Here is a 14,908-nt window from a genome sequence, read left to right as displayed (position 1 = left end):
GGAATTTTTGGTAGATAGCAAATTCATGGTTCCATTTATCACTGCACGTCCATAACACCCCCAGACCATCATACTACCACCACCATATTTTACTGTTAGTAGATGTTCTTTTTCTGAAATGTGGCATTACTTTTATGGCATATGTAATGGGACATACACCTTCCAAAAAGATACATTTTTGTCTCGTCAAACCGCAGAGTATTTATAGGTCTTCGGAATCATCGAGATGTTTTCTGGAAAAATTGAGACAAGTCTTAATGTTCTTTTTGTTCAGGAGTGGTTTTGGAACTCTGCCATGCGGGCCGTTTTTGCCCAGTGTCTTTTTTATAACATTTTTTTTATGGTGGCATCATGAACACTGACCTTAACTGAGGCAAGTGAGGACTGCAGTTCTTTGGTTGTTGTTGTGGGGTCCTTTGTGACCTCTTGGATGAGTCGTCGCTGCACTCTCGTGGTAATTTTGGTCGGCTGGCCACTCCTAGGAAGGTTAACCACTGTTTTCACCATTTTTGGATAATGGCTGTCGCTGTGGTCCGCTGGAGTCCCAAAGCTTTAGAAATGGCTTTATAACCTTTCCCAGACTGATAAACCTCGATTCATCTCAGTTAAGTTATGTGTTGGGGGTGGGGGGCAATCACTTTTTCACACAGGGCCACGTTGGTTTGGATTTTTTTCTCCCTTAATAATAAAAGGTTTCATTGAAAACATGCATTCTGTGTTCCGTTGTGTTGTCACTGACTAACATTTAAATTTGTTTGACGATCTGAAACATTGAAGTGTGACAAACATGCAAAAAAAAACAACAAATCAGGACGGGGGCAAACACTTTTTCGCACCGCTGTAATTGTATGTATTTGCACGACGACGCTAACAGATGCTCGCTAACATTTGAAGGAGGCCAACCATAACGCACAGACTAGATGGTCCCCAGGCATTGGCGGCTGATTGCTAATGTCAGAGAGGGTTTGGTGTTATCTTTAAGACATCTGTTGCCATGGTGACGACACCTCCCATCCCCCCCCACACACACACACGTGTCATTGATCGCCACGATAGTTTGTAAAAACAACGCAAAGTGTGCGATTAATAAAGCTTTAATGAGTTGACTTCATAAAGTGCATAATGCATGACAAATGCAATTAAAAGCACAGTTTGCACATTGCCTCCCCCTTCCTTTTGCAATCATTAAATTGCATGAATCCAGCACATATTTACAAAACATATTGCAGCGTCCCGCGCGAGCTTGTTGGGGCAATTTGTGGCTCGGAAACAAAGAGTGAAAACATCTGTTTGCTATTTTTCCTACACTCGTCATCAGCAGTTGGCTTCAAAATAACATCTACTTATGTTCTATATTTTGCAAATGAGGTCTTTAGAAACACGTTTGGAATAATTAGAGCAGTGGAATTATGGAGGAAATGGGGGCCTCGAACCCTTTAGATGAGCCTGAAAATGGCAAAGCAACAGAAAAACCCACACATTTGTTCCTCGCGACCAAAAATGTCCCATTGAGAACGACTTTGAAAATGCCGTTTTTCATCCCACATGATCTTTTCCTGAACTAATGGCATTCTTTATGTTAACAATTTCACTCGGACTAGCTTTCACTTTTTATGTTTGTCTACAAGATGATACAGTGCTCGCTCGCTCCATCGAGGTTCACCTTTTGCACACTCACTGTTTTGATTTTTTAGTGCAATTGGGCCTTTATGAAGAATTGCATTGTGGGAAGTTGAGGTTTGTATTTCTGTGCTTTACAGCACGAGGCGGTGGTGTCCTCTATTCTCTCTCTTCTGTGTGCACCGCCTATTGTTTTCTACGTTCTGATTGGCTCTTGACCATTGTCAGTCAATCTTCTTTGTGCCGTCTCCTGTTGCGGCCATGGCTACCAAACTAGCTATCAGTGTGAGCTGCTTGCTAACCGCCGATACCGTAAACAATAGAAGAAACAGAAGAAGCTAACCGTGTGAGGAAAATACGACAACAGGAGCAATATGTTTTAACAAGGATAGAAAAACGCTACAGCCGAACGGTGCCAGGACGAGGGGGTACGGTCAGAGGAGTGAGTCACTTATTCATTTCTTGTGCCCAACCTAGTAGGTTGATAATTAAAATACAAACGAAATTTGAACTTTGAGAGTGTTTAAACAAGAGAGGAATGTGAGAAGATGTTAATGCCTGTCTGAGAAAAGTGTATAAATTGTATGGTGAGGGGTTTTACAGCCTTAAAACATATAGAATAATATGTGGCTCCCTGGATGAGTTGAGAACCCCTGATCTAAAGGCCGTCTGAATGAGTATTTACTTAAATACCATTGAATCTCTTTTATTATTAATGAAATATGATGACAAATGTCATTAACATAACCACTTTTTGCTTCCTTTTTCTGCTAAACACGTTTGCATCCGTCAGCTCCTCTGCTCTGCGTTCTCCAGCAGCGATGTGGTGATGTATGGACCCCAACGGCCAGCCACGTTTGATGCCATTAATTGATACTAATGGCCAACACAGTTAGAGGTGAGCGATGGCTGCACACACACGCCGTGACGAGCCACAAATCACAAGGTGGCTCGGCTCCAGCTGCAGCAACGTATGCCGGATGCAACAAAAAGTGTGTGTAAAGTCATACTTAGGAACGTTGTTATTGCGTTGTCTTATAGTGGAGCTTTTTCTCCAAGTGTCAGCAAAAAGACACGCCAAATAACTATAAAATAAGTCTGCCTGTGTGTTTTTTTTCTCCTTCCAGACATCTGCTCATCCAAATGTCTTGGAAAGGAGCGTGTCTAATCGCTGGACGCTCCGACAGAAAAAAAAAGTCATTTGGAAGAGTGCTGCTTCATATATTTGGCTGGAACCGGCGTCGGGAAGCTCTTTTGCAAGCATTTTCAATAAGGGAGCGGGGCGCTTACGGCGGCGCCCCAAATGGGAGCTCATTCAATCTGCGGGTCGTAAATAATTTGTGTGAGCCGTCGCTGTCACATGACACATATATTATTGCTGGATTTCAGGCCATCCAGGCTTTGATTGAGAAGTTTGAGGGGATGAATGATCTCTGGGCATCTCACGAAAAAGCCATTTAGTAATTTACACAGTACTAAAGAGTACAACGGTTTTTCCACTGCACGATACTTACTGACTTTGGCTCTGCAGTACTTGCTTCCGTTTGAAGGGGGTCGGGTTCCCACATCAAAACTGGTCTCTCCAAGAAGGAGACCGGGTTTTTCCAAGAGGAGAATGAGGGCAGCAACAAGCTGTTTATCCTCAAGCGCGACAACGACAACGGCAAATTTGCTGAAGAGCAACAACCTGAAAAACCCAGTTGGTGTAATGGTACAGCTGCTGCCTTTTATGGCATAGCTAACTACATTCAGGCGCAAGTCAAACCGTATTAAAATAGGTTTTAAAGAGTCATTTACGGCCTAAAGATGTCGCGAGATAATGTTGTTGGTGGCACGGCTGTGTGTGATACAGTAGTTTTGTAGTGGGGGGGGCTCCAAATAAAAATCTGCTTAAGGCCCCTATTTGGCCGGGGGCAGCCCTGATGCTAAGTGCTAATACAGTGTAACTCAGGCGTGTCCAAAGTGCGGCTTGGGAGACATTTGCAGCCTGTGGCTGTTTTTTTATTAGCCCACGGCACAAGAATAAAGTCAAAATATTAACAGAAAAAAGTTTATATAACAAGAAAAAATGGTAATTTTAGGAGAATAACGTTGCAATATGATGAGTTTAGTAGCAAAAAGTTTAGATATTAAAGGGGTAGTTCAGATTTTTTGACATGAAGTTGTATGACATCCTCATCAGCAGTGTAGTGCATCAACAGTGACTTACCCCCCAATTGGTCCCGTGAGTCCATTTCTGGTCGGATTTCTGTGACGAGGAAAGTAGTTCCGCTTAGTTGCTGGAGTATCGCAGAAGAAGTCACCCTTGATGTACTACACTGCTGATGGGGATGTCATACAACTTCATGTCAACAAAGCTATCTCTTTAAAGAAAAAGACATTTTTTAAGTTGTGATATGAGAAACAAACAAAACAAAAAAGTAATTTTAAAATTGTGTAAAAAGTGATCATGTTAAGACAAAAATAAAGTCACAATATTATGGAAATAAAGTCAGAATTACAAGAAGAAAATAGGTGAAATAGTTGGAAAATGTAAAAAAAAAAAAAAAAATAGTGTAATCTGTAATTTTAGAGAGAAGAAAGTCAAAATAAAAATAAGTCAAAAAAAGTCATATTCTAACAAGAAAAAAGTCATAATTTTACCAGAATGAACTCTGGAAAAAAAGTGGAAAAATAACGTCATAGCAGAATAAAGTTGAAATATTAAAGAAAAAAGACATTTTTTTAAGTTGTGATATTATGAGAAACAAAACAATGAATAAAGTTGTAATTTTAAAATTGCGGAAAAAGTTATAACGTTACCAGAATAAAGTAAAAATATCATAATTTATAAGAAGAAAGTTGTAATATCTGCAAAAATTTTAAAAATAAAAAAATAGAAAAATGGCAATAATTGTAATCCGTAATTTTACTAGAATTAAGCCAAAATATTAAGACAAGAAAGTAAAATTCAAAGAAAAAAAGTCACCATTTTACAAGAATAATCTCTTAATATTTTGAGAAAAATAATGTCATTTTAGTAGCATAGAGTTGATATATTAAAGAAAGAGTATTTACGTAAGAAAAAAGTTCAAACATTTGGAAAGTTTTTAAAACAAACATCTTAAAATGGGGGGGGGCAAAGAGTGACGTTGATATCAATAATAGGCTTTTTCTCCGATATCACAAAGCTGAGATGCAGTTTTTTCTTGAAATATATAAAACTTCTTATCATATTTACAAAATATCAAAGTGGCCCCTGCATCCTTATTATCCTAATTCATCTGTATATAACATCATGTCATTTCTTTTCGTCCATGCTGGTTCTGACTAGTAACGTAAGCATTGATGGTAATCATGCTAACACAAAGCAACAGGTGTCCTGGCTGGTCCACTAGACCACTAAGTGCTATTTTAAGGTGAAATTACTACATGTTGTTCACGAAATTGCTCCAATTTCCTCCAAGTCTTATCTTATCTTAGATGATTGAGGGAAGAAGTCAGTTTCCTTGTTTTAATTTTGAATTTGAACCAGACAGCAATAGAGGAGAATTGATTTCATATTTCGGCGCTAATTGACAAATGTGTTGTTTTTCTTCCTGGATGAGATCGACACATCGCTTCCTTCTTTGTTAATCAGCGGGTGTGACTGAATGACTACTTGAAAAAGTACCTATCACCATCATAATCCCCTGGCTACACACGGACACACACACACACGGAGTGACTCATCCAATATGGCTGCCAATCAATCACAGTAGGAAGGTCCATAAAAAAACAGCTTCTTCTTCCCATCACTCTATCATGGCTGCTCTTCACCTTACTGCTCGTGCATAAGTCATTCTCGGTGACAAGCACCAGCCTCGAGGCTAACCGGACCGTCTGAGTGACGGGCCTCCGGAAGAATTGTGCTACTTTTATTTCAAAGTTTTATGTGAGTATCTTTAAAAACTGTGTCTCCCTTTCTGGTCTGGGTTCTGGTAGGTACGTAGTGAATTAGCTAGGAGGCACAGAAACAGATCGGCAGAATAAATTGGATTATTTATCCTGGTCTATGTTGCCACTTGTTACTAGGCAGAATTTGTGGGGCACAAGTGGAGCTGCCCTATAAGCTAATGAAGCTAGCTAGCAGGCACATAAGCAGCTCAACAGCATAACTTGAATTAGCTCCCCTGGTTTGTCACAGGTCTGTGTAGCTACCTGTTGCTAGGCAGAGCTTGCGAGGCACAATTCTAGATGTCCCAATCGCTAATGACAAAAATAGACATAGTGTAGTATGCACTGTATTATGTTAGCTCACCAGCGGACGCATAAATACATCATCAGCTGCTCTGGTTATTATTTCTGGTTATGTCACATATCTATGTAACCACTCGTTGCCAGGCAGGTTTCATGGGGCACAATTGCAGCTGCCCTATAGGCCAAAGAAGCTAGCTAAAATGGCACATAAACAGATCAACAGTGTAACTCGGATTAGTTTCCCTGGTTATAGGACATGTCTGTAGCCACTTGTTGCTAGGCACAATTTGAAAATGATGAAAAAAATATGCATATGCTAGGCATGCCCCGTCAACCATGTTTGCCAACCCTCCCGATTGTTCCTACTAACTCAAGTTAGATTTCTCTTGTATTTCTCCCAATCTTTTGGGTCGTGGAGGAAGTTTTACGTGGATATCCCCTTTCTCGTGTGTGCTAGCGCATTATTTTTCTATGTGGCCACTTGTTGCTAGGCAGAGCTTGTGGGGCACAATCACAGCTGCCCCATAGCCTAATAAAGTACGTGACACTCCCATATGCGTGGTACCTTTGCCAAGTGTCACATTTCTCTGGTAAAAATGGCACACAGTCCGGCTTCGAACAAATAAATTACAACATTGATTTCAGAGGTTTTTGACTGTAGTCTGCGTAGATACCAAAAGGTCAAAACACAACAAAAACATTACATAGCGACATAAAAAAATAAAAATAAAAAATTACCCTGGACGGATGTGTTAGTAAACTTCGTCCCCCCTCGTGCTCGGACACTTCCTGGACTTCTTTGCGCCTGCAGGGGGCTTTAAATCCCATCATTTCTCTCTGTGTCATCACCGCAGTTACAATCCTCACCTCATTTGCATAATATTCCCATTCCCTTGCCGTCTCACTCCTCCTGCATCAGACAAACTGCAGTGGGAATCATAGTGGGATATGACCCGCTTACTTCCGCTCAACCTATTCCCTGTTTCTGTGTGTGTGTAAAGATGTATGTAATGTGTGTGTTTACATGGCCCACCACCCTCAGTGATTTACCGCACCGATCAATAACATCTATATCGTCTTTTAGTCCTGCCGGGACACGCATGTTCAGCAATGATGCGGTTAACGAGTCTTCAGTGAACCCAACGCGTGTGTTATCGTAAACACTGAAGATAATTTTGTCTTTGATGCAAATAGTGTACGCGTTTCCCTCAAGTATTACATCACTTTGAACCAAACAATGACATCGTTTCAGACTTCAGACATCGTACGTATTTTCATACGAATCAAAGAGCGCGATATGCTTGATTTTGAAAACTTGAACAATACCTTCAGTAACTTTAGTAAAGTCTTTAGTAAAGCTAATTATTTCGTAAACAACAACAATTTAGTGTCCAGTCAGCGTAACACAATTTTTTTCGTGAAACATCAGATGACTTCAATGAACCTGAGTTTAGTAAGCAAGGTTTTTGTAAATCTTCAGTGAACCTAGATTGAACCTAAACTAAACCTTACAATTTATTTTCAATTTACATTTTTAGTCTATTTTGTTTTCTTTCTTTTAATCCATCCATCCACTTTCTTCCGCTTAACCGGGCCGCGGTCTCAGTAGGAAATGATGTTTTATTTTGTTTGTTTTTTTTCAGTTTAATTTAGATTAATGTAATCATATATCTATTTTTTGTTACATTTTATTTCACCCCTTTCACAAAATTTATAATTTTCCTATTTTTATAACCCCATTTTGGATTTTGGAAGTAGCATTTATTTTACTGTTTAATCCTTTTTGCAAACATCAGAGACAATTTAGTCTGCGGTTAACTTCAAAGATCCTGTTTTCATAAACATCAAAGATGACTGAATCTTCAACAAACTTAATACGAGTTTTTGTCAACACTGAAGAAAACGAATTGTGTTTTTGTTAACATAAAAATGAAAGTCCTGTATAGCCATTACTAAACTAGTTACTTACTAAACTAAACTAAACTAAACCAAATGTTCATTTGTGTAATGACTGAGAGTGTTCTATGAACGTTTTCGGAAACATCAAAGACAATTTAGCCTAGCATTGTTTTTTCCGAACATTGTGAACCTGAGGTTTTGTGTTTTTGTAAATACTGAGGACACTTTGAAGTGAATTTCAGTGATTTAGGTGTTTTTGTAAACAACATTTTCAGTTTTCATTGAACTTGAAAGTTTGTGTCTCCTTTAATATTTCAGGCACGTTAGTCTCAGATGAATCTAACTTTGATCTTGTTGCAAACATTGAAAAATGTCTTCAATGATTCAATAAAATGGCTTTTTCACAAACTTCGCAGACAACTTATAACTGTAGTTACATAATATCCGTCCATCCATCCATTTTCTATACCGCTACGGGGATCGCAAGGGTATGCTGGAGCCTTATATGATATATATACATATTTTTCATATTCAGCTTTTACATAGATATTGATAATAAATGACACCCACGTGTTCAAAGGACAGAACGTCCTGGCATATGAAAGATTTATTAGTTTGACATTGATGAATATGGAGGCCAGACAATCAAAGGAGGATGCAAGGCCCGCTGGACTGCACCGCCCTCTGCTGGCGATGTTGACTACTACAGCGCATTTACAACGGCGATGAAGCTATTCTGCAGTATTCCGCAAACACGTCAAGAAAAAGCATATTTAATGATTGTCTACCGGGCTGAATGAGAAAGCAAGCTGATTCAAATAAACTAGGTTGTGCTGTCATTCAATGATAATAAAACAAATATATTTTAATGACCACCAGGTGGCAGCAGATCTTTTGGGGAAAAAAGACCTTATGTTTTTGAGTTGATGCAACAGCAAAAAAGTGGGCAGTGCATAAAGGACGTGTAAACTGCAATAAGATCGCGGATTAGCTCCTGATTGGTTGAAAAGTTTGCGGTACTTTTTTTTCTGCTGAGTTTTTTTCCTACTATAAAAAGCAATGGCAACGTGAGAGGTTTCATTCTCTCGAAGTGAGCACCGGAGCTGGACTATTACTGAGCTAAAAGTCCTTCACTGGGATAACAACTACTTTAGTGGAATATCTCTGCAAGATCAGATTTTTTTAGCCATGGCAAACTCCTGTCTGCAGCTCTTTGGCTTTCTGTGCAGCTGTCTGGGGTGGTTGGGCATCGCTGTAGCGACCGCCACTAATGACTGGGTGGTCCTCTGCAAGTATGGCCTGAACACCTGCAAGAAGATGGACAACCTGGGGGCCAAGGGGCCGTGGGCTGAGTGCATCATCTCCACTGGACTCTACCACTGCTCCACCTTCACACAGATACTGGAACTGCCTGGTACAAAAAAAAAAACAAAAATGTTTTTAAATCTGAACTTTTCACAAATAGTTCTCTGCATATACTTACTCTTATTTTTATGATCTATTGTCTGGTTTAGTGTTCTATTTCACTTTTAATTTTATATGAATTTGATTTTTTTTAACATGAAATATTTTAGTTTTATTTTTATAGGATTTCTAATGAGAGTTATTTATCTAGTTTTATAGAAATTATTTTACAATTATTTTCAATTGACATTTTTATTACATTTTATTTGGTTTGTTTTTCTGTCTTAATTGTATATACATTTTATTTTTTTTACATTTTCTTAATTGGATCTTTTTTCAATTTATTTTTACATGATGTTAATTATATATGTTTACATATTTTATTTAATCTTTCACCAAATTTATAATCTTCCTATTTTTAGAACCCTAGTTTGATTTCTTTAATTAATAAAATGTATTTATTTTCTTGTTCATTTATTCGATTTGACTCTCTTTTTCCATGTATTTTTTTATTGTATCCCTACATCTAGCATTATTTTATTTTGTCTCCATATATAATACCTGTATTTTGGATTTTTAAATTATATTTAATTTTGTTTACTAATTTATTTTTTATATTATCTTAAGTGTATATTTTTTGTCTTTCTTTTTATATTATTTCAATTTGATATTTTTATAGATTTTTTTCCCCCTTTCACAAGATTTATAATTATCTTATTTTAATAACCATCTTTTGGAATATAAAATTATATTTTATGTTGTTCATTATTCAATTTTTCATACATTTTCTTAATTCTATATTTTTTACTTTATTATTCCATTATTTGAATTACATATTTTTATATATTTGATGTAATCCCGTTCACAAGACTTATAATTTTTGTATTTTAATAACCATATTTAATATTTAAAATTTCTATTTCATTTAGTTTACCTTTATATTTTATATTTATATTCATTTTATTTTATATTTTAGCATACAGTACAGGCCAAAGGTTTGGACACACAACACACCTGTGAAGTGAAAACCATTCCAGGTGACTACCTCATGAAGCTCATTGAGAAAACACCACATAAAACATAGGACTAAAATATAAGACATATTTGGAGTTATTTCATTTTGTTAAGTACATCATCTCACGTGTGTTCACTCCCACTTTTGAGAATCTCCAATGTAAATAGTCATGAAAATAAAGAAAAGGCATTGAATGAGAAGGTGTGTCCAAATGGTAGATTTTCTTTTCCCTTTCTCCATCCATGCATCTTCTATGCCGCTAATCCTCACTGGGGTCGTTGGAATGCTGGAGCCTATCCCAGCTGACTTCGGGCGAGAGGCGGGGTACACCCTGGACTGGTGGCCAGCCAATGGCAGGGCACATATAGACAAACAAGCATTCACACTCACATTCATACCTATGGACAATTTAGAGTCGCCAATGAAGCTAACATGCATGTTTTTGGAACGTGGGAGGAAACCGGAGTACCCGGAGAAAACCCACGCACACACGGGGAGAACATGCAAATTACACATAGAGATTCGAACCCGTGACTTCCCGATCTCCTGACTGTGTGGTCAACATGCCAACCACTAGGCCACCGTGCGGCCCGTTTTCCCTTTCTCAAAATGTATAATTTTCTTATTTTAATAACCATCCTTTGGAATTTGAAATTATATTTTTTTCAGTTAATTATTTCTTTTTTTTCAATTTATTTTTCTATATTCTACTTCATTCCTTTCACAAGATTAATCATTTTCCTATTTTAATAACTATATTTGAAATGTTGAAATTAGATTTTTAGTTTATTTTATTGTATATTTTTTCAATTTATTTGTATATTATTTGAATTATAGATTTGCATATATTTTTCTTCATCCCGTGCAAAAAATGTATAATTTTCCAATTTTTATATATGAATTAATCTATTTTTTTCCATGTACTTTTTAATTCCAGCATGACTTTCTAATGTGTATCATTTTGTGTCTTTGCAGCCTACATCCAGACCACACGTGCACTAATGATCACAGGTTCCATCCTGGGCCTGCCCGCCGTGGGGATGGTCCTCATGTCCATGCCTTGCATCCGCATCGGCAACGAGCCTCAGAGTTCTAAGAACAAGCGTGCCGTCGTGGGCGGCGTCCTCACGCTCATCGTCGGTAAGACTTTTCCCCTGCGTGCACGTTCTGGGCTGCGACCTCTGATGACCTCAAGCTATACGTCGATTTTGATGGTTCCTCCGCCCCCTCCAGTGCAGAAACACACGCTTAAATGTTTCCTTCCATTTCACGGAAGCCTCCACCCGTTATTAGTCCATTCTACACCCTGCTTTTGTCCTCGGTCACATGGAAACTAACCACCCCCTCCACACAAACACACCGTGACCATCAGCAGACATTTCCACAACAAAGTCCTAAAAGCACACAGCAACATTAACTAGTTAAGTTAGCAGCACAGCAACATTAACTAGTTAAGTTAGCAGCACAGCACATCATGGCAACCCTCGTGAAAGTGTAAAGCGTAAGCATTTTTCTTACATTTTACGTTGTTTTTAGTGATTTTACATGTGTTTTTGTGCCCCGTTAGCGCTGTGCGGGCTGGTGTCCACCGTGTGGTTCCCCATCGGGGTGCACTGGGAGGAAAACCTGATGTCATTCGGCTTCTCGCTGTATGCCGGCTGGGCGGGCGTCGTCTGTTCGCTGCTGGGCGGCTGCGTGCTCACCTGCTGCTCCTCAGACTCCGCCTCCTCCCGCCCGTACCAGGACAACAGCCACTACTATTATTCCAAGACGGGCAACGCGCCGGGCGCCCCCACCGCCACCGCATCCTCTGTCAACCACGCCAAGAGCGCCCACGTCTGACCACGATGTCGGACACACACTTTGACACACCCACACACGTTAGTGAAAGAGTTGGGAACGGCCCTCCACTGTCGGCCATGTTGGTTGGATCTTTTGGGGGCGTGGCCTGTGGACTTCCTCTCCTGCTCAGTGGACTCTCATCACGTTACGCGTTTTCATTTGATTAATTTCGTGGAATTTTTATTGTTGGTGTTTCTAACTAGAATTTGATTGAGTTGTTGGCTGTGAGTTGTACAGACAATTAAATAGAAGATGTTGTCACTTAGCCAAAGTGTTAAAACTCAAGTATGGCCCCTGGCAGCAGTGTACGAAAAATAAGACGAAAATGCAGCGATCTGATTGGACGCTTAGTAAACGCCATCATCTATCGGCGATGCTATGACATCCTTTGCTTTTTCCGATCTATTATCTTTTCAACTGCGTTACGGGAAAAGTCAAAGTAAGCTAGCCTATTTTATTTTTGACTAAGCTGAGCGGAAAAAATAATGAATGCCGTGACATTGTTTTTTCACGATCTATAATCTCTCGCTTTTGTTGTCACCAAAAAAAGTCCCACATTTCGTTACGGTTGGAACAAGTATGCACGCCTATTTTGTTTTCGACTAAGCTCAGCAACAACAAAAACAAAGCAACAAAAAAAGTCCCATGTTTTACAACGGTTAAAAAAAGTAAGCTAGCTTATTTTGTTTTTGACTATGCTGACCAACGGAACAACTTAATTACGGCAAACAAAAATTGTGCAACAATATAAATGCGACAATTAGTTTCAGCGCATGATGACATTATTAACTTAAATGACGTTGTCGCCTTTTGGCGATGCCGTGACATCATTTGCTTTACCATCTATACTGTACTGTTGCATTTATGGTTACCAAAAATGTCCCACATTTTGTAACTTTTGGAACAAGTAAGCTAGCCTATTTTGTTTTTGACTACGCTCAGCAACGGAAAAACTTTCAATGAGGACAAGACATTATTTTTAAAATGTGAAAGAATATTCTTTTTGGTACGTGGTAACATCGTAACCAAAAGTAAGTTTCGCAACTGTTAAAACAGGTAAGCTAGCCTATTTTGTTTTTGACTATGCTGATCGACGGAACAACTTTTAATTACAACAACAACAAAAAAAGTGTTTTGGCATATGACAACAACAAGCTTAACTGACGTTGTCGCCTTTTGGCAATGCCGTGACATCATTTGCTTTCCGATTTGTAATCTTGTCATTTTTGCCAAAAAAGCCCCAATGTTTCATAACTGATGGAGGAAGTAAGATAGCCTATTTTGATTTTGGCCAGACTGAGTGACGGAACAACTTCTAAAAACAACAAAAGAAACCACAATAAAAGTATGAGGTCTGGATATTGCAGCGAAGGGTTAGGAGTTTGGTCAGGGGTGTCCAACTTTTTCCAGCGAGGGTCACATAACAAAAATGTGAGGATGCAAGGGCCACTTTGATATTTTGTATATGCTAGGTAGTTATATATATATTTCAAGAAAAAACTTTGTGATATTGGTGAAAAAGTCTATTATTCATATGAACTTCACTCTTTACCTTTTTTTTTTACCCATTTTTGCAGATTAAAAAAAAAAAAATTCTAAATATTTCAACTTCTTCTTAAATAATCTTTGTCAATTTTCTTTTTGTAATATTATGACTTCATTCCCCTAATATTTTGACTTTATTCTCATAATATTATAACTTTCCCCAACCTAATTTTCCAAAAATTACTTCTCTCACATTACGACTTGTAAAAAATAATGATTTTTTTTTATATTTCAACTCTATGCAACTGAAATGACATTATTCTTCCACGTTTATTCTCATAGATTTTGTTTTTTCCATTTCTGCTGGGGTTTTTTCCCAACTATTTCAACTTAAATTAATGTAAATGTTGTAATTATGACAATATTCCCATAATATTTTGACTTTATTTTCATAACATTACAACTTTTTTGGCAACCTAGTTTCCCAAAAATGACTTTGTTTTGTTTTTTTCTCATAATATTGCTTTTTTATTATTATTATTTTCCACTAGCCATCCCAAACCAGCTGTACTTGTTTTGTTTTCCTTTGTTTCCCGATCTTGCCTGCGTTGTTGCCCAAAAAGTCAAACTTCCTTGCGAGCTAACCACCCAGAAAAAGCTGTAGATTTTCTTCTCGAATCTGTTGCGCGTTAAACATGAAGCATGATTAAAAATGTAAGCGGACGTGTAAGCATTTGCGTAAGCGTGATAATTGGAATAACAAATCCTTGCAGCTTCTCAACATTCACGCACGTTATTGTTTCCTTAAATGTGACTTATACCATCGTGATATCAGCTGTATCGGATGGACTTTATGTGCACTGATAGCACGGCAAGTAGTTGAAAAAACTAATCGGTATCCTATGACTTTGTTGGCTATTTATTGTTTCATGTGCTCCTGTTTGATTTTCCACATAAAGCTACATCTATCTGCCTTGGCGCGTCACGTTCTTATCTCTGTGTTGTCATATCTGTAATGTTAGTCAGAGACCTTGACTTGCACAGGAGGGTTTGTCCCCATACACGCCCACACGCACACGCACACACACACGCACGCACACACGCACGCACACACGCACGCACACACGCACGCACACACGCACGCACACACGCACACACACACACACACACACACACACACACACAGACAGACAAAGAGCAAGACACAGTGTTTGGTGAGCTGCTTCCGGAGATGATAGTGCATGGACCCGGTCCTGCTGAAGAGTTGTTGGCGTCAGGCGGACAAAATGTCCCGAAATGTGCGTGCGATCAACTTTTGTGCCGAGCTTGTATTAGAAAGTATTGTCTTTGATGTTCGGAACGGAAACAAAAAGCCAACACATACAAACTGGACCACGCAGGATGAAATAAAAAACACTAATGCAG

At 38.6% G+C, this 14,908-nt stretch overlaps 1 protein-coding gene across 1 annotated transcript; it reads left to right on the top strand.

Moving 5' to 3' along the window:
- Positions 1–8,605: 8,605 nt before the first annotated feature.
- cldn11a (claudin 11a) lies at positions 8,606–14,468 on the top strand. Its single transcript, XM_054795879.1, has 3 exons — positions 8,606–9,151; positions 11,132–11,296; positions 11,724–14,468. Exons 1-3 carry the CDS (start codon positions 8,926–8,928, stop codon positions 11,996–11,998), a joined length of 666 nt encoding a protein of 221 aa, XP_054651854.1. The 5' UTR covers positions 8,606–8,925; the 3' UTR covers positions 11,999–14,468.
- Positions 14,469–14,908: the final 440 nt, after the last annotated feature.

Source organism: Dunckerocampus dactyliophorus, chromosome 13 (genome assembly GCF_027744805.1).
Source record: "Dunckerocampus dactyliophorus isolate RoL2022-P2 chromosome 13, RoL_Ddac_1.1, whole genome shotgun sequence".
In the NCBI taxonomy this organism is placed as follows: Eukaryota; Metazoa; Chordata; class Actinopteri; order Syngnathiformes; family Syngnathidae; genus Dunckerocampus; species Dunckerocampus dactyliophorus.
This window is presented reverse-complemented; position numbering and strand designations above follow the sequence as displayed.

Excerpts from the sequence above, each read along its gene's own strand:
- cldn11a (XM_054795879.1), top strand. The coding sequence starts at position 8,926 with ATGGCAAACTCCTGTCTGCAGCTCTTTGGCTTTCTGTGCAGCTGTCTG. Across the intron at positions 9,152-11,131 it reads ACAGATACTGGAACTGCCTG|CCTACATCCAGACCACACGT; the intron begins GTACAAAAAAAA and ends GTGTCTTTGCAG. Across the intron at positions 11,297-11,723 it reads CGTCCTCACGCTCATCGTCG|CGCTGTGCGGGCTGGTGTCC; the intron begins GTAAGACTTTTC and ends GTGCCCCGTTAG.